The 23,115-nt window shown below is 42.9% G+C and overlaps 1 protein-coding gene across 2 annotated transcripts in view; it reads left to right on the top strand.

Annotated features, from left to right (window-relative positions):
• LOC146193369 (uncharacterized) overlaps positions 1-19,830 on the top strand; it is a 37,780-nt gene extending 17,950 nt beyond the window's left edge. Inside the window, exons 1-3 of one of the 2 annotated variants that reach the window (XM_084600086.1) lie at positions 15,701-15,966; positions 17,720-18,134; positions 19,668-19,828. In XM_084600086.1, the coding sequence (XP_084456212.1) occupies positions 17,734-18,134; positions 19,668-19,713 (447 nt within the window). In that variant the 5' untranslated portion in view covers positions 15,701-15,966; positions 17,720-17,733 and the 3' untranslated portion in view covers positions 19,714-19,828. Of the gene's footprint in view, positions 1-15,700; positions 15,967-17,719; positions 18,135-19,667 lie in introns of those variants that run through there. The other variant, XM_084600087.1, reaches the window with a different exon arrangement.
• The last annotated feature ends 3,285 nt before the right edge of the window (positions 19,831-23,115 follow it).

Genomic DNA, 23,115 nt, shown 5'->3' with positions numbered 1-23,115 from the left:
AAGCATTTGCAAAGAGAACGCACACGGCGAAACTCATCTGCCCAATTGTGAAACCCAGGGCGTTTCGCTTTACGATGGGCCCGTTCCTTGAGCTTTAACGCCGTTATTAGTTCCCTTGAAAACCAGGAAGGGAACTTCCTACGCGTAGGAGTATGCAAAGGTATGTACCGACGCATACCATCAAGAACTATTTCTGTAAAGCGACTGACTTGTCCATCTGAATCATTAATGTCATTTAAAAGGGACCAGTCGACGGAAGAGAAGAAATTGAAAAGACCGACATAATCACCACGTGCATACGCGAAACGAAATAATAATAATAATAATAATAATAATAATAATAATAATAATAATAATAATAATAATAATAATAATAATAATAATAATAATAATAATAATAATAATAATAATAATAATAATAATTCGTTTACAGGAAAGGGAAGGTGCAGTGTCTGTCGCATTTTTCCGTGGACATTAATCGCACCGTTAGGGAAGGTGAGAAGGCTGGAGTGAAAGCCGTAAGAAAGAAACAGGTGCTGTAGTGGAGTGCTGCGAAGTAATTTCGACCACCTGAGCATCTTTAACATGTACTGACATCGCACAGCACACACGGATGCCTTTGAGTTTCGCCTACATCGAAACCTACGTAGCCAGCGCGGTTGGGTTCGAATCCGGGCACTCCGGCACTGTAGCCGAGCGTTTAACAACTGAGATGCCGCGCCGGGTATCATCTGAAGGTCAAAAAAAATATTCGGTAATTCTAGTTTAGTGGGTGAACCATAATTCTGTATTCAACGCAGGCATCCTTACCCTAAAGTGTGTTAAAAGCGTCCATGCGATGTGAAAAATTCGTAACTGTTCATCATTTATTCACCATAGAACCTAGCTAGGTGGAACGTTATGCCTACACGTACAAAGAACACCTAATCTCAATTCACGCTACTTATTCCCCCATTCGAACCACTGAGTGCAGCTCCACACCTGCTCAACTAAGATAGCTTTTCAGAAAGAATGAACATTTTAAGGCGCTTAGCGGAGAGGCGTCCATGTGCTTCGTGATGTCGTGACTGTAGACCTCCACTAGGTACTTCATTCTCTTTTCCTTCCCACATTCTGCGGTTCTCTTACGGCGCGGTACAGGAGTACACGGAGAAGTGTGACAGGTAGTGTACCTTTCGTTTACTGTAAACGAATTTACAATTTACTTAAGCTCCGCTTTAATAGCATGACGTCATATCGTCCTGCGGTAGTTTGAAATGGCTCACGTAGTGGTTAGCAAGCAGTCGGACTACTTTTCGTAAAACACTCGGCAAACGTGTAGACTCCCGGTTGTTCCCGCGATGTCGATAGCGACTGGCTCGCACCAAAGAGCCTCGGGTTCGAAAGTCGTTTCAAATTCAAAATGCAAATTTCTCGCCATTTGTTTAATGTCAAATTTTTTTTTTATAAAGGTATATAATCTGAAACATGGGGTGGCATTCCATTCACAACGCATTTCACCCTTATTCACTTTTGTTTCAGCCATGATGTCAGGTATAACGTGAGAGTTGAGAGGCGATTGAAATCCCTACGCTAGTTCATGGAGCAGTGATGCCGTAAACACGTGGATCAATCAAGATTTCACGTCCCGACACTGGACGCCGAAGGGGAGACGACGTGTTGTTCGCTTAAAGCCTTAAAAAAATGGGGCAGCCTGATTGGAAATATATATCCCTCCAAGAGGCAGTGTTCAGCGCCTGTTACATGCGAGTGGAGATATACATTTGAAGTTGAATATTATTAGGGAATCCTAAACAAAATTATAAGAATAAACAGCGTGAGGTCCCGTGGTAAAAGGCTGCAGGTGGGACCTAGCTATATCATGAAAATAAATTTCAATAAGTGACTAAATGGAACTGTACACAACCTATATTATTAAGCAACGCAAAAAATAGATAACTAGATACTATCTAATATGCATTGAAAGAATATTTAACTACAAACAATATAACGCAGGAGAAGTTATAATAAAACACTCAGAGATGCCGTGGTACATGGGACAAATAACATTAAAATCACATGTTAAAAAAGCAAAAACCTTACTCTTGCGTTAGTGATCAATGTCTAACTTTCAGCTTTACTATTAATGCCTAAGTTCAAAGAATTCCAAAATAATATGACAAAAAAAAAATGAAGGCATTCTTTCCCGTAGTAATTTCTGACCTTAGGTAATACAAGGTATTACGAAGCGCGAAGCGTGTGAAGCTGTTGCTTATGATCGTGCCGAGAGGGAATATGCTTAGTAGGAGCTAATGATAAAGAATCTTAAAAAAGAATAGAACACTGACATTGTAGAAATAAAAGGTCGAGATAGGTAGAACGTTTAAAACCATGAACCAAATACGCGACAGTGACATTCGAGGGAAGAGATTATGATACGCATGGTTTTCTTCAAAGCAAAACGCATGGGCTTTGCTTTGAAGTTTTCCTTTGAAGGCCTTATCCTTGGATGAGGCATAGTTTAAGTGGCTGTGGACAAATATGTATTAAAGAGATAATAAAGTTTGGATTGCAAAATTGCTTTGGGCTTTAATTAGAGCTCGAAATTCTTAGGAAATTTTCTTGCACGTTTCAGCTGCATGATGACGGAATTTTAACTTAGGGTCAATGACAACAATCAGAAAAACAAAAAGCCCCGTCTTGCGGTGAGACAATATTGCGGACCATTTGGTCGGTCATAGCGACGCTTAAAGATCAGTTGCACAAATTTCTCACCTAAGACCATTACACCGCCACACACACACAAATATCAATATGTAGTAATTGCTGTTGTCGCCATTGTCTGCATGTTTGGTTTAAATTTTGCTGGTCATCCGTGATTTTGTAGACAAGAAAAAATTTCTTCCGTCAGCTACATGAGTCATTCTATTTTTCGTGTTTCTCTCACTGCTGTTTGCGCTACAGTCACAAATGCCGAATCTCACGGTACAAATTAAAGATAAAAATAATTGAAAATATCACCATGTGGAAACACCGGTCATATATATATATATATATATATATATATATATATATATATATATATATATATATATATATATATATATATATATGTTGTTCTATATATATGGCCGCAACGATAGAAAAGGACTCCATTGTTTAGAAACACCAAAATAACGTGTGCACCAATACCTATCCAGAAACATAAAGGGATAATTTTTGAAGAGTCATATCGCCTAATTGAGAAAATGTCTGTGCATAGAAAATCTAAGAAAAAAATGACCTGATAGATCTCGGAAGGAGTGAATATACGTGATGGACAGACAGCGAGGAGGCATCGTTTCTTTTCTTAGAAGCGGTGCTCTTTCATAGGAGGCGCAGAACCCCAATCGGAGGTGGTTACGCCTGTAGTCGGCCTAACGACCTTGTTATGATGGGTTTATTACAGGCTTACAGACGGGAGCAGCAATCGGTACGATCCCCGTGTTTCGCGTGTGCGAAACAGGATAATGCTGTCAGCGACATTTTAGTGTATGTGTGCCAAGACTGACGTCGAAATGCTCCGCAGGGCCGAACGATACCCCACATGTAGCAACACAAGAATCGTAGTAATATTCGCATCAATATTTGTGACGAAGGCAGCAAGATAGAAATTAAGAAACGTTTTTTTTCGCTTCAATCTAAAAGTGCAAAATTATTACGGCTGGATTTTAAACATTCCGCTCTCTGCTTTTGCAATACTTGCGCATAAAAACTTCTTTTTGGGATAATGTTCAAAGGAACATGGATCTACCTAAGTGTATTTGTTTTTTTTTTTTTTTTGCTACATTCTACTGAGTTGCACACTCCTCATGGTCGACAAGGCTAGCAAATGGTGAAATTCTTATCCTTATTCCCTTGAACAGCGTTCATTCGATCAGGAACCATTATACAGTCATTCTCCACGAACAATCTTACTGATGCTTCGTTTGTTTCTTTAAAATGAGGTATATAACCATTCTGAGGGCTGTGCGCCTTGGTATCTCAAATGTCCCGTTCCGAATTTCTCTAAGCATTGTATCAAAATTGGCTGATAGCGACTTGATGTTCGCCCGAGTACATGAATCCCTAGCACCAACCTTATCGGCAGAATGCTAGGCTGGATGTAAGTGACAGTACGTGTCTGTGCTCTTTCATCTTGGCGCAGAAGGAGGCATTGCGTTTTTAGCGATGTTGTGGCATCAACATTGCTTTAGTGTAAGGTAGAGAGCTCCGCTAAAGCAACCATGTCTCACTATCAGTCAGCCACACTGGTCGAATTCAGGAAGAATGACATTGAATGTCCGAGTGATAAATTACAAGTCTGCTTTTTTTTTTAATAACGTTGTTTATTGCCTAAGGGCATAATGGAATATGTAAAGAAATTAAAAGGGGCATTAAAGGAAACCTAAAGAGCGGAAAACGTGAAAGCCACTTTAAAGAACTGTTTTCACTAACTGTATCGTCACTTTTATTCCTATTATTATCATCACTAATGCTACTATCACCATTACCAACTAAATGCAACGTCATTGTCATCTCTATACCATCATTACCATTATGACATAACGCAGCGTGCTTACCATCGCTACTATCATCATGATATTTATCACTAACTGCATCATCATTTGACATGGAGACAGTAGGAACGCCAGGCAAGAAGAATTAAGACACGCTTCTTACGTGCTCGGCGTGACATAGTTGGTTAGCGCGTTCGGCTGTTGTTCGAAAAAGTAAGGGTTCGATTACCAGAGGAGTGTTTATTTAAAGGTCCTGGCTTGTTGGCCACTCATTCTGTGGACACTTACTTTTTGCGCACTCCAGTGATGAGCGACGAAATGATTTAGCAATAAAAGTGCGCTGTCGCCAGATCAACAAGCAGCGGCAGCAGCGTCGAAGTCACTAAGAAACAGAGATAAATTATATAACAGCGCAAAGAGACAAGGACTAGGCGAGACGACCGGGACGGCGCTGTGATGGCCGGTGGCCCGCAGGCTAAGGGTGAAGCGGGAGGTCAACAGTTTAGTTTCGTGATTACCCTTGAGATCTATAGGTTGCGCACTGAGATGAAATCTGAATTCCTTGTCGCAAGAGCAGACAACTGCTGCGATAGGCATAGTGCTTTTCCGACGTCATTTTCTTTGCGCGAGTTCATAGCTGCAGAGAGTTCAGGAGTGATGAAAAGTAACATTAATAAACAAAAAGAAAGATCCTGAATGATGGTTGCTCATTTCAGAAGTTCTATATGACCGCATAAAAAAAGACCAGCTCGTTTTTCAGGACTAAAGTCGAGATCGATCACAGCGACTTCTCTCTGGACTAGGCTGTACTTTATGCTTACTGTTCAAATCTTTTTTTTATTGTTGTTGTTTTTTTTTTAATGTAAACTATATATGTTCCCGAGAAAAGTTACCGCGCAGGAAAAATATGAGGATACAAGCAGCCTGATTTTTCTTCGCAAGTAAACAGTTTTACGAACTGTTACTTTACCAACAACAGGTCAGACGTCTTTCCGCGATACGCCCGGCCGCAGCAAAAAAAAAAAAAGAAAAATCAGCGCGCTATCATACTTGCCAGAGCACAAACACCGCAGGGAGTGCGAGACAAGGAACAATGAGGTTACAAACTGTTAATGATAGACGTGAGTGACAAAAATTCGAGGACACTTTGGCGATTAAACTTATAAAAGGCGAAAGCCTGAGTGCTTCATTCTGCTACGGGACTGTTGCGCATGTAACGATGAATACTGCTACGAGTAAAGCGAGCAACTACTCTTTCGTATTCTGCGAGTGCATTTATTCAGTGAATTCTGCTTGGAAGCGACGAGATCGCGCTCCTTTATCTTCGCAATTGTTCTGCGTTTACTGTTGTGTGGTTGATTTTACTGGGTGCGCGACATTAATTATTAATTCCTAATTAATTACGACCTATCTCAAATAATAATTAATAACCACTAATTCATTATCAGTAATTATTTAATACTTAGTAATTCGTAATAAATACATAGTCCTTATTAATTAGTAATTATTGTTTAGTAATCAAACAATCATTGCTTATTAATTAGTATTTGATCGTTGATTGGCATATGGCCATATAAGGCACGCATTCGCGCATACTGTGGTGGTGCTCTGTGATTGATCGAGACGGGATGACGTTATGGAGGTCTCGACTAATCAGAGCCGCCGCAAAAGCGTGACACTTTTGCTGACGAAAACGATGAAGCAATAAAGGCTTTCACCTTAAAAGTGTTTGTCCACTGGCTCAGCAACTTCACTTCAACTCCACGTTGCTTTTCATTGGACAAGCTGGATTAATATTGGCAGTCTTTGAAACCTTTGCCGCCTAAGGTGTGCATATGAGTAGTTTTTGAAGTTCGCCGGTGGTGGTTGATAACGACGCTTCGTAACTAATGAGTACAAACACTTCCGCTTATTAAGCTTAATTAGAAAGCCTGTCACCCTCTCATTAATGCCATAGAATTCATCTATATTACGAACTATATACTCGACAAGGAAACCTAATCCCAGTTCTCGCTTCTCCGGTAAACCTAGATAACAGAGCAGATGATGCATCCTTCAGTAAAGTATATGCCTCATTCGGCTTCCTAACCCAACTAAGCCCTATAAAATCCCGTTTAATGCCCTCTAGTTCCTCTAACAGCACTGATAAACTAGATTCACTAGCTAGGGTTCTAGCGTTAAACGTTGCCAGGTCAGTTTCCATTGGCGGCCTGTCCCTAGTTCTGCATAATGAAAGTAACAAAATTCCTATAAAGAAAGGTGGTAGGCAAGGAGAAACGATCTTCCCAGTACCATTCACAGCTTTCTTGAAGAAGTATTCAGAGGCTTGGAAAGCGAGCAGTTAGGGATGAGGGTAGAAGGAGGATTTACCAGTAATCTGCGATTCGCTGAAGACATTGCCTTACTAAGTAACCGGGGGATGAACTGCAAAGAATGATTGATGACCTAGACAGGAAACGTAGAAGGGTAGGCTTGAAAATCAATGTGCAGAAGACTAAGGTAATGCTCAGCAGCCTCGGGAAGGAACAACAGTTTACGTTAGATAGCGAAGCACTGGAAGTAGTAGGCGAATATATCTACTTAGGACAGGTAGCAACCGCTGATCCGGATCATAGAAGGGAAATAAGAATAAGACTGGCATGGAGCGCATTTGGCAAGCACTCGAAGATTATGACTAGCAGCTTACCGGTATCACTCAAGAGCATTGTATTAAACCTCTAGGGCTGAAACGTGGATGCTAACACTGGATTCCAAGAGAAGGAAAGCGTAGCAGGGAGCGGCAGAAAGTTAGGTGGGCGGGTGAGATAAAGTTCGCAGGGGTCAAATGGATGCAGCTAGCATAGAACCGGGTTAATTAGAGGAATATGGGGGAGGCTTTCATCCTACAGTGGGTATAGTCAGGCTGATGATGATGATGATGATGATGATGATGATGATGATGATGACAAATCCTTCTTCAGATCTAATGAATGCCGTAAAAGGTGCGGCGTTTTTATGGCAATCTCAGAAGGTCCCTTTTTTTTAAGGCAAAGGCTTTTCCAGGCTCATGGAAAGAAACCTCATGCCCGAGAGTTGCGCGCAGAATTTGTGAGCAATATCTGTCATTTTCCCCGAGATTCCGCGAGACGTGTCCTTGTCTAGCGTTCCCGCCATCTGCAATTCCACACTTAACGCGCGCAAAGAAACGCTACGCGACAGGAGCGATGGTGTACCGTCCAAACACACGTGGCGGAGGAAGTGTGACAAATACTGTGTCTTTCTTTTTCTGCAAACCAATTATAATTATATGTGGCACTGCAACGTACGCCGATCAGAGGCAAACGATGAAAGGCAAATGATAGGAGAGGAAAGGTAAGCTTCCGCCATTCTCCTCTTAAGAGACATTAAGAGACACTCTATCTTTTATTTTCTCAATTTGACCCGACTACTTATGTGCTTGCCAACTACGCGTATCGACATCAAAATAGCGCCTGAATCGTTAAAAAAGTTATGGGGGCGCTTCGGTCACCTTTTGTTCAGTGCGATCGCCTTGAAAGGAATATTACTGGTTTAAGTTTCTGCTGTTTTAGCCAGTTTTAATTAATTGCAGCAGTTCCCGTCATTGCGTTTTCATGTAATCATTTCTTGTCTGTTATCACTTACAGGAGGCTATCGATCAACCCTATCACTACACCTTCCGGCCAAGTCACACCACCAGTGCATATGAAAAATCGTTCACCTAGCCCGCCCTCATTGCGTCATGCTCTCCTGCCACCGATAAGCTGTCAACGACGTCACATAGGATTGTTATGTCACAAATCCCCGACCAATCAGCGAATACTGTGACACAGTTTGAATGGGAAAATTTCTGCTTATGTGGGCTCTACCATGACAGGGCTATAGATACACCATACTGTCTGTGTTGGAGCGCTTCTTTTTCCTCTGATATTGATTTTCGCACTCTGTCACTGAGGTAAATAAGCGCTTCTGCTACCGAAACATCTTGCTTTGAACCGCTATGCTTCGTGCAGGAAAAAGTACGGCCATCAACCAATTGTCATGGCCGTCCTGATCCCGCCACAGCCAAGAGTAGCAGCCGAGTCGCCAAAGGCACTTTACGTATGCGGTTTTTCTTGCTTTTGTTTTCATAAAGCTGCTTTTGGTTGATCCTGCTTATGTTTTATTCTTACGAAGCATTTTCTAAACTGATTTCCTGTCAGGGTTTACAGTACATTTAGACATTGCATTTCCCAGTGTCGTCACTGGTACGTGTATTCGCGATCTTATTTTTGACAATTGAGAAGGATGATGAATGAGTCTTTTGGCGCTCCTGTATGGGTTCAGCCACCTGGAGATTTAATAGCCCTGTGCAGTGCGGAACATTACTCTTTTTGCCACACGTTCACGGTTAACATCGGGTTCAGGCGCGCAGAAACGCATCACTTAATGTATTGTCGAGTGCTCGAAGTGCCTCAAAGTCGGATTAAGAGAGTATTGAAAAATAAAAAAGTTCCCTTTAGCTAATTCATTTCAAAGCATTTATACATGAGCTAACTGAATGCTATTATTTATTTACCTGTCATTTACTGTGACACATTATTTTTTATCATCAACGTAGCTACCCCCGTCTTTAGGGTTTTGCATCACATCAAACAAAACACCTTTTATTTTATTCTTTTTTAAAGATTACGTCACCCGATTTCAGGCAACATTCATGCACTGTACTGAATTCGAGTAAACACAAAGCATGAAGAGTTAAGAGCAAGTAGAAATTTATACACTCACGCTAAGTGCGGAAGGCCAACTGTGTTTGAGTCCGCCGTTTAATGCGAGGCCTCTTAAAACCTAGGCATGCGTTGCAGCGGAGCCCGCAGTGAGGTTTGGTACTTTGGCCAACTGCCGTGACGGTTCATAAAGCCGCCACCATTTGTGCACGTGCTTCTAGCCTAAACTGCTTCGCCGGAGGCGGAGATGCTGATGGCAGCATCGTTAAAACTTTAAGATTTAATTTAATCTATATAGAGCCGTCAGCAAGGTATATCTTGCTCGCGGACGCTCTCTTTGGTTTTGTATAACCCGCAGTGATTGCTCCCCACCTTTCACGTTTTGCAACAGAGGTCATGTTCTCCGAATTCAGTCTCAGCTGCAGGGACCACATTTTTGTGGAGATCGATAAGTTGAAGAATAGAAAAACGAATAATTGATTTCAAATTCTAATTTATAAGTGTGGCGACGAGATATTGAAAAATTTATAACAGCTGGGCAGAGCTCTGTACGCTTTAAACAAAGCCTAGAGGACAAAGGGTAATTAGCGTTGTACCATTACGATTATAACTGACGTACCATTAAACCCCACGCATTCTTATTTTTTTTTCTTGATGTGATGAAAAGCTTCCTCTCAAACGATTCTGCCATTACGTATACGAATACGACGAAATCGACGGAATGTCAGGACCCTTCCTTATGTCATCGCTTTCTTGAGCTTTCTACTTTGCATTTATTCCGATTGTACAAGGTCGATTCGCCGGTTTCTCCATTCCTGGGATCATCGCTTAAGACTGGAGTCGAGTGGCGCAGTAAACATCCCCGTACGATGAACTTGATATTTTCCTTCCTGTCAATCACGTGCGTCTGGGATTGCTATTGCGCATGCGCTCGTGCCGGAACATATACTTTGCGATACCTATTAGCTATCATGCAACGCATTTCGAAAGTATTATTTGGAAACTGGCTGATGAATTCATCTCTCTGAAGGCAAATACATGCCGTTGGTGCGCATACTGGCGAAGCTAACTGAACCCGATATGTTTGCTTAAAGTACACATTACGTGTTTACCATTGTGGGTGCACCTCTCAATCGTTCCGTCTCGCTTTCCTTGTAAAGGGGGTCCCTGGTTTCAAACGTGAACGTTTTGTTGCAGTCTTTTTTTATGATTTTTTTCGCTTCAACTTTCAATTTGTAGCTCTATCTTGTACAAAAGTTTTAACTACCTATCGACTCAAAGTGGTAGTATTTGAAAAGAATAAACTAACTAGCTTACACTAGCTAGAATAACTAGAATAACTAGCTGAATTCTCCGTTTTATTGAACTTTATTTCAAAGTGGTAAGCACATCGAAGTTTCATAGCCATAGATGAAACGACAACTTAATCGACTCCATTGCTCGTAAACTTGGCTGTTATACCTGGTTTGCGGACAAACATTACGGGGGAAAGTGAATATCCATTTTTAGGGGTGTGACTCGATGACGTTGAAGGCTCTCGTCTGCATTTCCCTTTGTAGTTCCTAGTTTGCGTACGTGTAGTCTCTGAATAACAACTTATGTGCGACTTGGTAATACCCTGAACAGCGGCTCGCATAATAACCAATTATTTAATCAGCGTTTCAACAATCTAATTACCATACAGTCCTGTAAGATAACGCGTTATTTAGTTGCCTAGCGTGGGCGACGTCCCGACGTAGATTTGTAGCCCTGGTTAAGCCAAGTCGTACAAACGCACCTGCGTTGGCTGCGTGTTAATGAAAGTGCCCTGGAAGTTCGAATCTTTTTCCACCCAACCCCACCTCAAATTGGCAGCTCGAGTTGGGATCTCCTGTAAACTTTGATGTGGTCACGTTGTGATGTGGTCACGTTAAGTCACACAGCAGTTTGAAGAATCGAAGCTCGGCTACGTAACCTGCCAACCCGCTAGAGGGATTATCGCGAGTTTTCATGCGCGACGCTGACTAACGTTTTTGCTTTAAACTGCCTGCAAAGAGATTTACTAAAGAAATTCTTCATTTGGCGTAACACAGGTCTACGCCGCCACGTACACAAGCAAACGTCAGCATAAAAAAATTGGCCTACGATCACGATGCTCAGTAATGCAAAATTTTAGAGCAAGCTTTCCAAGTAATTTAGTTTTACAAAAGGCTGAACAGAAATTTAGGGATTTGGCTACAAACATGCGGGGTATGAGGCGACTTCATATTGTTCCCCCATCTCAATCAATCCTTTCCCAGCTCCTGATTGTTATAAAGGAGCTGTTTTAAGGGCAGCTGCTGTCGTTGCCGTCTTGTTTTGATGACCTTGCCACGAGCGGCACGTTGGTGCAGGGAGTGTGACTCTTCTTCGAAAACATATTTCACAGCTGATATTTTGCACCTTCTTTATGCTCCTTCTTTAAGGCCTTGATGCGACTGCGTTAATGGCCCCAGTCTGCACCTTCTCTATCCTATTTACGTTCCGGTTGATGGTAATCGTTAATTTTGTGCCCTTATTACCCGACACCTCAAAAATACACGCAGAGCATACAGTCGTACGCTACCACGTGATGTAAAAGACCACCGAGATAAATATAAATTCCAGCTTTAATCAAGCCTTGGGGATATCCTTTGGTGGCTTATTGATTGCATGTCTGTATCTGGATCCAAGTGTCCCGGTTTCGATTTTATTTTCCCATCTGGCGGTTGCCGAGTAGGCAGCTGGGCACTCACGTAGCAGTTTAGACCACCTCCATGCCAGCAATTCAGGCGACCTACCAACTACCACATGGCAATTCATACTCTTGATTTCTAGGCCACAACTCAAACTGCGGTCGTGCGTACCCAGCTAGGTCCATATTCGGAGCTTGCGTCGTTTTATGAGGTGTTATTTTACTTGTGTCCGCCTTCATCGCATTGGCAGAAACGCCGGAACCGGAAGTCGGACTGACACCCGGCTCCAGCGTTTCCACCAATCGGATGACTTAAGGTCGAGGAGAAAACTACAGTTCTGAAAACGACGCAAACTTGGAATATGGATCATAGCCTCCTCCTCCGCTTTCCACCTTACATTTATATAGGTTCCCGCTTACTTCAGATCGACGGCGCCGGCATGGGTAATGAGATAGTTTGCTTTACCATACCACAACCAAGAACTCGGGTAGGATTGATTTTCATTTGAAGTCTGATTATAAGTAAGATATTCAGTACGCTTATCTGTAGAAGCAAACCTCTCAAATTCCTTACCTCAGCATATTACAAACTAAAATGCCTGGAGAGCTGCACTGAAGTTTCCCATCATAGTAGTCGTCGGCCAATTGTTTCTTCCCTTATGCGGCCCACCATGAAGCGTTGACAGCTTGTGTAAAATTTTTGAGTCGTCCTACAGCATATGTACAAACCTACTCTTTGCATTCATGAAATAATTTTGGAGGGAGAGGAATCATAATTATCCCAATCACAATGTGTTGCAGGTTAAGATTCTGCATGCAAAAAGTTCAGCTCGGATCCTTTTTTTTTTTTTCTTTTTTGTGCAACTCGGCAGTCTCGGCTGAGCATAGTTAGCGGCATCCGAGTTGAACATGCAAATGACATTGTCTTCTTCCCATATGTAGGAGGAACGGAAAACAACTCAAGAACTTTAATACAGTGTAGCGTTATACCATTCTTCCCTGTTCATCCTTACATTGCTAGAAACAATACTCTCAACATGAGTTTGCCTGAGGGCACAATACCATTTCTTAACTGTGGTCTCAATCGACACAATGTAAACCATGCTCTAAGTGCAGTTGGGCAAAAGGTGCCACTGAACGCTCCAGCAGTATTCCGCTGTTTCTTTTTTCCTTTGCTAGTTGATTGTTGACAAGCAGTTATCGCGTAGAATACGCTTTGTAGATTCTGTGACAACTTGACCCCTTGCTTGGCGACATCTATGTAAAATTTACGTTCAAACAAGAAGGAATGTTGCCTGAAGGGTAGCTTGCCGATCAATCGCTTACCTGATGTGTTTTTACGTTAAGACTCATACTTCATGCGCCAGAAAGGGCCTAAGACTGATATGTTTTCTAAATTTGACGGCTTACTCCTCGCATTTTGACATGTCAGGTTAACATAGTCGTAGATGACAGGTAATGAAATGAGCTTAAAATAATCTTCTTGCGTCTCGATACTAAATTCAAAGTTAAACACCGCCAACTGCCACCAATAATAAATTTTAAGCTGACGCTGCTAGCAAAAGTAAATCCAGCAGCGCAACTTAAGGCCGTGTAACTAGAGGCAGGAACCTTGCAGGTGTTCTGGATATTCATATGCGTCTTATGTACATGGCAAGACGAGATATACACAAAGTTTCAATTTATTCAATACAAATTTGTCTTTCAAAATGTATGAAAGATAGTCCGTTGGGTGGCTTCAGGGGGATTGTACGGTAAGGCGAGCATAATGTGCGTTAATAGTATAATAATAGTACGATTAACTAATTTCATATCAAACCAACTTTTCCTATTGATTTCAAGGATCATTGCTATGATACGATATCAGACTACCAGCACAAAAGCTACGTCCTGCTTTAAATTTTCTTGACCGGCAATGCGTCTCGAAATGTTGAAAGCCAAAAATGTCCATATAAATGGTGTGTGAGTTGGCTTTCAAGCATTGCGAATTTGCAAAATTGGGTCGCTGCCAGTGGCATTTCGCCAAAATAATTTTTACCTCTGCGACATCATCAAATACACAAAAAGCCTTCATTTGATGCATAATAAATTGAACAAACGCCATTTTATAAATATACATTGCGTGAAAGCTAACTCAACGAGCTCTCTGATGTGTGTTCTTGAAGTTCGATATTTCGAGCCGTAATGTCGACTAAGATATTTAGAAAAAGGAACTCGCCTTTCGTGGTGGCAGCTTTCAATTTCGCAGTATATCTCTGCCCTTTAATATCAATTATAAAAAAAGTTGCTTGGCTTATTTTAGTTTTTTGTCTGTGTACATAGCTCTATAAAGTACTATCGCCACAATTTGATTGCACCACAATGGCCTTTTACAGGGTACCTGAGCTTTAGTCCATACTGAGCACGACAGTATGATATACTATCCTTGCATATACTACCTAAAGTTACCACAACCGCGTATCTTTCAAAGCTTTTGAAAAAGAAAAAAAAAACATTTCATTGAACAATTTCGAATGCTTTGCATAACCACCATTTAGTGAATAGGAACTTCCAAAAGCGAGAAGCATTGAAAAATGCTTTCAAAGAAAGAACTTATCTGCTGAACACACCTTGTGTTCGCGGAAGGAAAAAGCTAAGTGTCGAATGGGTTCCTTACTGACAGCGTTGCGCTTTGGATTAAAAAGAAAAATGGGAATGCTTGTTATTAAGGTTCTCATACGGTGCTTCTTCCCAGCAATGCCAAAGCGTTTCGCAGTATGACACGAAATGCAGATAAGGCTTAGGCCAGACTTGCTCAAGACGAACTCGCGAACATTGCGGTGATATTTCAGGCAGTGACCTGGTCCCTTAGCAGGAACTGGCGCACCTCCAATGCACATGCACAATAAAAGGACTCTACTTCAAGGTCCCTCGCTAAACCAGGGAAAGGGAAATTCCCGAATTGCCAAGCGTAATTTGAATGAAACAATAGCATCCTGCTAACAAGACCATAACGAGTTCTTCAATTCTGCACAACTTCTACGAGCTTGCCAAGCAGGAAACACCGCTCACAACAGCCATACCAGGATCATAGTGACAGACGTAGTACTACACACAAAAAACCCGACTGACGCCGGTGAATAGCACAAGTAGATGGTTTTTCGCGTTCGTGGCACGACGCCCACTCAAACACATCGAAGGCTTGTCAAACTGCGCGATTTGCTTCCTTCTTGTGACTGCGGACGCAGCGGGATTTATCGAAGCTAAGAATGCAGATTTCTCGAGAAATAAAAGCCCTTCTATCAACAACCCGCGCATAGCGGGGCGCAAGAAGTGGCGCGTGCTTGTTCCTTTCTCAGATCTTCTTGCGCGCTTAGCGCGAAATCGATCAAAAACGGATGCACGCCCACCTAGCAGCGGTAAAGAGGTGACGACAAAGCACCGGCTGCATTATTTGCCTGCTGCACTCTCGGCGATGCTTTTCCCTTCCCATCGCACAGTTGGAAAAGCCTCATGACGTGTCGCTGCCGTCTAGCACCATGCGTTGGTTGGGCGCGCTTCCAGACGAGCGTTGTAAGCCTTCTTCCGCGTCAGCTGACTTCGCAATGCTCGGCGATCTTTGCCAGGCTCTCACACGTGGCCCGATCCATTGCATGCCCTCCTCCGTTCAGCCGCTTGCCTGCTCTTGCCCTCGGGGCAAAAGCGTCTATACGTCGGCGGGGGCATTCCTGCGCGGGGATCCGTTCCGGGGGACTGTGGACGCTGTAGCGCAGGGCGCCTTGCCTATCGTGAGAAAGGGGGGGGGGGGGGGCCACGGACGGGGTGCAAGAAGAGGCTAGCCACCCGTCTCCACCTTCGACTGGTCTGCTGCATCCTCGGGGATCGTAATTAAATGGGCGTACAGCCACCGCAGGTCTCGGCGTCATTTGTCCTGGACTCGTGGACGGCGCGACCTTGAGACTGACAGCCAGAGCGCGCCCCGCTCGGCGTCTCGTTTAAAAGCCACCGGCGATCGTAGGTGAGGCCACTGCCGTCTCGCACACCGACTCAACTCGGGTCTAGGAGTGTCTTACAGGTGAGCGCGCCGGACGAAGCGGGCCGGCTCTTCTCGCGCCGCCATGGATCATGGATGTTGCACGGCACGCTGAGCATGGGCTTTCTCACATGAGCCTGTCGTCTATCATACTTTCCCTTCATTTTCCTTCAGCTCTCCAGGTTATCCCGTGTAACTTGTGTACTTGTTTGCGTGAATTACAGCAGCGTGCATGATTGATTTATGCTCTCCCGCTTGTGATCGCTCATTTCTAGGCCCGTTGTTCATCATTTGTGTGATCTAATGCTACGAAAGGTGATCCATAATAGCTGATTGATCACCATTCATCGGTGATACGCTTCGAGGCCAAGACTGAAGGGAATAAGTGCAGATACCTTTCAGTTTGATTGCAGTGAACAGCGTCAATTTTGTACCAGCGATGGCAATCAGGATTTTACACGCTTTAATAAGTATCTTGGACAAATGATTTCCATAGCATGATGACTGAATTACATTTCAGCAAATGAAGCTTCCTTTAGGTCCTTTTCATCTCTGTCTTAGTGCAAGAGAGCTCTCCGCTCTGCCCACGTAGACTAAATAAGAAGTTTATGTCGCATGTTCGAGGTGGTTCCGCTTCATCGTAAAGAAGGTTTTGTGACAACCTTTCAGTATACTTCCCTTTTACTCTTTTTAAGAGACGGGGGCATATGCACAGTGCTTAAATCATTGTTTTAGAATCCATGTTAAGCTTCCACTATCCGTGTTGTAATAGCCAACCTAAACATTATTGGACATCGTAAGGATTTTTTTTTTTCGATTCTTGCTGCAAGGGTCTTTTCTGAACTACAAGCACTCTCATGAATATGTCTGCCAATGACCATTTTACAGTACGGAACAAAGTTTGGAAAAAAGAAAAAGCGCCATGTTCCACTCGAGCACAACGGGCAAACCGGAGCTGTCGAATTAATGGTGGCTACTTGCTGCAGGTTCCATTAAACTGCTGTGTTTGTCCAACACTCAAATGAACACCCAAATTTTACCGCTGATTTTGAGGACGTGAGTTTTTATACCATCGGCGGAATGAAGTTGTTTGTTTTCATCAATTTTCCAATCAATTATCTCCATTACTGGACTATTATTTCGCATGGAGCAATACAAAAAAAAAGTCACCTAAGGCTTCCTAGCTTTCTGTGGCTATTGGCTACTTCGTACTTATATCAAAACGAGAATTAGCGCTTGTCCTGTCTTGTTCTCCACCCCGTTTTTGTTCCCGCTCTTTGATTTACAATGTCTAACCAACACGCCGAGTCTTATTCACTTCCCTCATATCTATACCTCTTTGTTGCTATTGAGATAATAGTTTCGAATACGTGATCAGACTTTCTCCATTTCACAAAACCTGGATAGCATTTCAGCGGTGCCAAACATTGTGTGTAGTCTATTTTACATATCTTTTTTTTTTTTTTACAATCGCAAAGAACACGCTAAGCTAAATGACGACTGGAGGTGGGCACTAAATTTTGACCCCGCCGATCAAAAACTAATGTCATAACAGCTTAGCAATTCTATATTTTCTTTTTTCTCATCAAGGTAAACAAGGCTTAATACAAGAATTCAGACACACTACCATTTTGCAATTACTTCAATTTTCAGTTTCCATGTTTGTTCACTCGGATCGAAGAACCTTAGATTTTTGGCCGACGATGCATGTTGCGAACTAGAATGCACTAAGTAGACGAGGGTTACGTTTCGCACGTATCAATTACATCCCTATTTGTCATTTTGTCCATCGCAGGCTATAATACCACAATGAACAGGCTTGTGGTAGCGCTCTTCGCCGTTGTTGCCTTGGTCACCATCGACCGGGCAAGCGCTGGCTACCTTCTTGGAGGTTCAGGAGGCTACGGAGGCTTTGGTGGATATGGTGGCTCCGGCGGATACCGCGGGTTCGGCGGCGGCGGCGGCGGCTACGGAGGAGGCTACGGAGGAGGCTACGGAGGAGGTTATGGTGGAGGCCTCGGCGGTTACGGAGGCGGCTACAGAGGAGGTTATGGTGGAGGAGGCCTCGGCGGCTACGGCGGTGGTTTGGGTGGCTACGGCGGCGGTCTCGGCGGTTACGGTGGTGGCCTCGGCGGCTATGGTGGCGGCGGCAGGGGCTTTGGCGGCAGCTATTCGGGTGGCTATCGCGGCACCTACGGAGGTAGCTTCAAGTGAGTGTACCGTTCATTACAATAAATGAAATGCGAGAGATCTAAATGAATACTCCGTACAAAGCACGATACAAAATATTTTCGTGATACTCTGATACAACTGATTAGAACTTGAAGCTACAAAACGGTAAGCTTAACATAAACTCTTTGTAACATGATGTGCTTGGTGAACTTAATATAATAGAAAAGGAAGTTCTCTTTACATTTGGGCACATGTACAGCGCTGAAAAGAGCAGATATTAAGTAATCGGAACACCCGATTTAAAATGAGCTAACTCGGGACAATAAGAGTGCGGAAATAAAACTCATTGTGACCTGAGCGTTCTCCTACGAATATTAGGTTTGCTTTAAATCCGTTCCTTGGTTGTATGAGTATTAGTGATGTCAGCCATGAATAAGAACGTTTGTGGCCTCAAGCAGACTATGCTTTATTTTTAATATATACATATAGTACGGAAGGAAGCTCTCGAAGTTTTGCATAAGTACTGTCGATGTAACAGATACTTTCACAAACACAACTTAAACAGTGCTGCCGGTGTTTTTTTTTAAATTTATTTTGGTGGCAAATAGTTAAATTGTGCAATACAAAACAAGGGATAAAAGCTCTTTACTAATTAGAAAACCGTTGTTTGCTGAAACTACTCGCAGATCTTGTAGCCTTCTTCTTAACTCATTTGATGTGGTCATTTGTATTTTCCTACTTATTTTTAAAACATAATTTGGGGCTCCATAATTATTACGCATTTCATAATAAGCTTGCGGAGCGTGACATCTACTTTTCGGTAAATTATAACGTAGAAAAGCGTAAGCCATAGACATTTTACGTAAAGAATTCTACGCAGTCGGCCGGTGCTTGAGCGTCGCTGTCCGAATGTCACGGCGCGCAGAAGAGAATGTATCCCCGTGGTATCTTGCCTAGGCGTTACAATGTGTTCTCTAGTTTCAACATTTCCGACAGACCGTTAACTGAGAACAGCTCAGCTGTGATTTTAAAGTCTTGTTTCCATGAATAAAATAATAAGATTGTACTGTGTAAACCGCGACCGCTTTCGCCACCGGCCCGCTCGGCGCTACCGTTGCGTCTGAAGACGAACTTGAAAGCTCTGCTGTCTTCGCCTGACGCTTCACTGTAAGATTGACCCATTAGCTCGATCCCCCTGGCTATAATAAACCGAATCCTAAAATGTAATTAAAATATTATATGCGCACAGTTATACGAGCTTACGCAGCCAATTAAGCGACACATTAAGATATTAGAATCAGTTGATAATGAATGACGGAAATTTATGCACTTCATTCCAAGATTTGCCGCCAACAGTAAATCCTGAGAAAGCTGGTGGCTACTCACTTCTCAATCAGCCTAAGACAGCTGACGTTACGGTAAACTATTTGCTGTTCATGGTATTATAGTTACCGTGTGCTTATTGTAGTCCTTATGAAGGCTACTTATTTCTCAAGATATGCGTATTTGGAAGCCGCACTGTAAGGCCGAAAGCATTTTGTATAAACGCTTTACTATTTTTCTGTTTTTAGGGGCGGTTACGGCGGCAAGTACGGCGGAGGAGGCGGATGGTGGTAAACCAAGGACACCGCCTGATTTGCGACCAAGGACTTGCAAGCACTAGTGGAAAGAACGAATCGAGTCAATTTGAGTGTGCTCAAGAATGTACTAATAAACTTGTTCCTACACATGTTCATCTTACGGCTGACTGCATCCTTTCCATTATAGCAAACAAACAAAACACTTTCAAGCGTTTCCTCTAACCTCGAGCCACAAAATTCGAATGTTCACGCCTCCAGGATGAATCGCGAACTCAGCAATAGCTGTCCTGAACGCCGTTACATTCTTCAAAACTCTAACTTCATTATTCGCACCCTTCACAGCAACAGTGAGATCAATACCGCGCCTTTGTTTTCCTCATAACTAGCACAACCCCCGAGAAACTCTCTGTATTTTGGAAAAGCGAGAACACCCGTGCCTAGCTCTCTAGTGTCCCAGAAATCAAGTGAGATTGTGTACAACAACAGTTTTCAACTCAGAACTAGCGTATCACTGTTATCATTATCAGTCTGACCACAGTCGCACCTCGCTAATACGACCCCCCCCCCCCCTCCCCCCCTTTTTAATATGGACTCATCGAAGTAAGTGTAGACTGATTTTCTGGGGACCAAGCTTTTTTCATGTATTTACGCCTCGTTAATATGGAAACTCGCTCTCCCGATAATGGACAAGGAGAAATTGCAAAGGTCCCATTATCGCCCATGTATTTCTGTCGCATTATTATGGGCAGTCATGAAAACGAAACCGTTATACTGCTTCAAACGGGTTTTCTCTTCTGAATTGTGTGTACAGCACTGCATGAATTTAGTGCCAATGACTTAGGGATTGGCCTTTTCGCCTGTGGTTTCATATTTTACAATGCAAAGTGCGTTGCACTGTATTCCGATGAATTCGCTCGAATAAAACTGCCTCCAGCTTGCGCCCTGTAGAAAACCTCATTCAGCAAATTGCAGCCGATTAAAAGTTGATATATAGAAAGGATTTGTACGAAATGAAAAGTTGTAAAAGTGAGGTAATTTATTCCTGAAACGCATCAAGGACAACTTGTAACTGCATTACCAAGATACTTAGTTGGGCGAGTTGGTACTTATTCATTATTAATTTAAACAGCGCGAACACGAAGACAAGGGACAATATAAAAGAAAGCCACAGTACAAGCGCTGACTCACCACTATGTCTAAGCTCTTTACTCTAAGGCCCAGAAAAAACAAATATAAAGAAAACAAAACAATCACGTGAAACAACCCCTGGGTTCACCTGCTGCACAAAAAATCACTTAAAAAAGACACCTCTTTGCTTGAAACAGCAAGAGAAGCCTTGCTGACACACTTATTGTCCGTTGAAATAAAATATGATTCCACTATCTCTTTCGTCATCTTCTCTTTGTGGCGATACAAAATCCTAACCTTGTCAAACTTAGGAGTGCACTTCTCCTTCTTCATTATTTCACATGAATGGCAATGTGATATCAGAAACGTTTTGTCCTTTCCACTTTCCAAGTTGTTCCGGTGTTCCTGTAGTCTCTTATTAATACATCGTCCTGTTTGTCCTATATATAATAGGCTCCACAAGAGAGTGGAAGCCTGTACACAACACCTGTCTTGCATCCAACAAATGAGTTTCTATGTTTCACCTCTTGCCTCAAAAATGTAGGCAAGAGGTATGGTGTTGATGTCGCATTAACCGCCCCGCTCAAGATGAAGAGGATTTGCCCGGCTATTCAAAGGGGAAGAGAAGCGAAGAAGCAAGAATGTGGGGTGTAACATAGAAACCTATTGAACTCCATCGAAACGCAGCCGCCGGCGTCGGGATCGAACCCGGGTGCACCGGCACAGTAGTCGGCCGGCTTGCCACTGCAGCACCGCGGCGGGGCATTTAAGTTCGGTTTTGGGAAAAGGACGGCACAGTATCTCACTTCTCAGTGGAAGGCTATCCTTATCTGAGATTCATATGCCATCGATTAGAATGCATATCGCAAACTAGCCGCGAGCATACAATATAGATGGTAAGTACGCAGCGAAGTATCAGGCAACCTTGATCTCTGTGCAAGAGATGGTTGCCTGACAATTTTGATGCGAATTCAAGTGCGTAATTTACCCGACTTCGTTTTCCAAATTTTCGCTTATGGCAACGGTGACTTTTCAGAGCGAAAGTAGGCTGTAACTCTCGAGTTCACCGAGTATTGGCGAAAGATCTTGAGCACTTCACGAGTCCTCTAACCTCGTCAATTCTTCTCCTTAAACCTCTGAGTGGGGATAAGGTGATCTTAGAGCGCAACCCCGAGTTAGGTACGTGCCGACTAATGATCGTAAAGTGCTTGCAAGGCCAGTCGCTTTGGTGGAGATTTAGGTAGTCTGCGTGTAGTGCTTTCACACTAAGAATGTACAAAACATCGGAACGGAGCGCATTAAGACACCGGTACTCGAGTTCAGTCAGATATAGTGTCTTAATCACTGAGTAACCGCACTTGCTTCTTCCACTGCGCCGGGACCTTTCTCAGTTATAAGCAAGTTTAAGTAGGGTTGAACCTCCGCCATTTTTCAACCGAATGAACTGTATGCGCTGCTCGTAAACCTGAAAATCCTTGCTCTAGGAGCCACTTGCTGCTGAAAAGACTAATTTTAGCCCTACTTTCCTGCAAAAAATGCTGAACTTCTGCCGCTGAGCCTATTAACCGGTAATGTGCAGTTTATTTCACGCAAAACGGATAGCTCTAGACGAGAAATTATTGCCTCTACAGTGCTTCAAGCTTGACCAGAATTCAAAAGCATGTACCCGAAAGTGAACGACTTCGACTGGAACCTGAAAAGAAACATCCTCATTCTTTTTAATAGGCATAGCTCTGAACAACCATCTGAATGGCGTAATTATAAGGCCCTAACGAACGATTTTGATTCAAGCGATGAAAGTAGAAACAAAGACTAATAAACTGCAGACATGCTTTGGAGACTGGGGAATAAATATATATGGAGAGTATTTCAGACGCACCGAGGGGATTATCAAGGAATGTGAGCTTGTATAGAACAAAGTGGCCCTTAAAAGATTTTAGCTGCAGACCAGCTTTGCGAAAAAAGCCGAAATTGCTGGAAGCCTCTCAGGGTGAGTTTCAAATAACAACTAAGAGGCTACATTATCGTCAAGGTAACAAAGACTCATTGGCCCTCTGAATTCTCGAGGAAGCGACTCCATCGTTCTTTCGAATGCGGCCGCCGAATTGTAAGACCGAGAGGCACCACTTTAAACTGATAGAGGCCAAAGAAGATATTTTTTTTTTCGAGGTCCGTGTCATCCAGGCTAACCTGCTAATAACTGTGGCGAAGATCAATGGATGAGAAATACTGAACTCTCGATGGCAGTCCAGTGCATCGTCTATACGAGGAAGTAGATGTCTCTTTGTTCGATTAAGATGGCCGTAATAGA

This window comes from Amblyomma maculatum, chromosome 4, assembly GCF_055883805.1.
Source record: "Amblyomma maculatum isolate TAMU_Amacu chromosome 4, ASM5588380v1, whole genome shotgun sequence".
NCBI classification, from domain to species: Eukaryota; Metazoa; Arthropoda; class Arachnida; order Ixodida; family Ixodidae; genus Amblyomma; species Amblyomma maculatum.
This window is presented reverse-complemented; position numbering and strand designations above follow the sequence as displayed.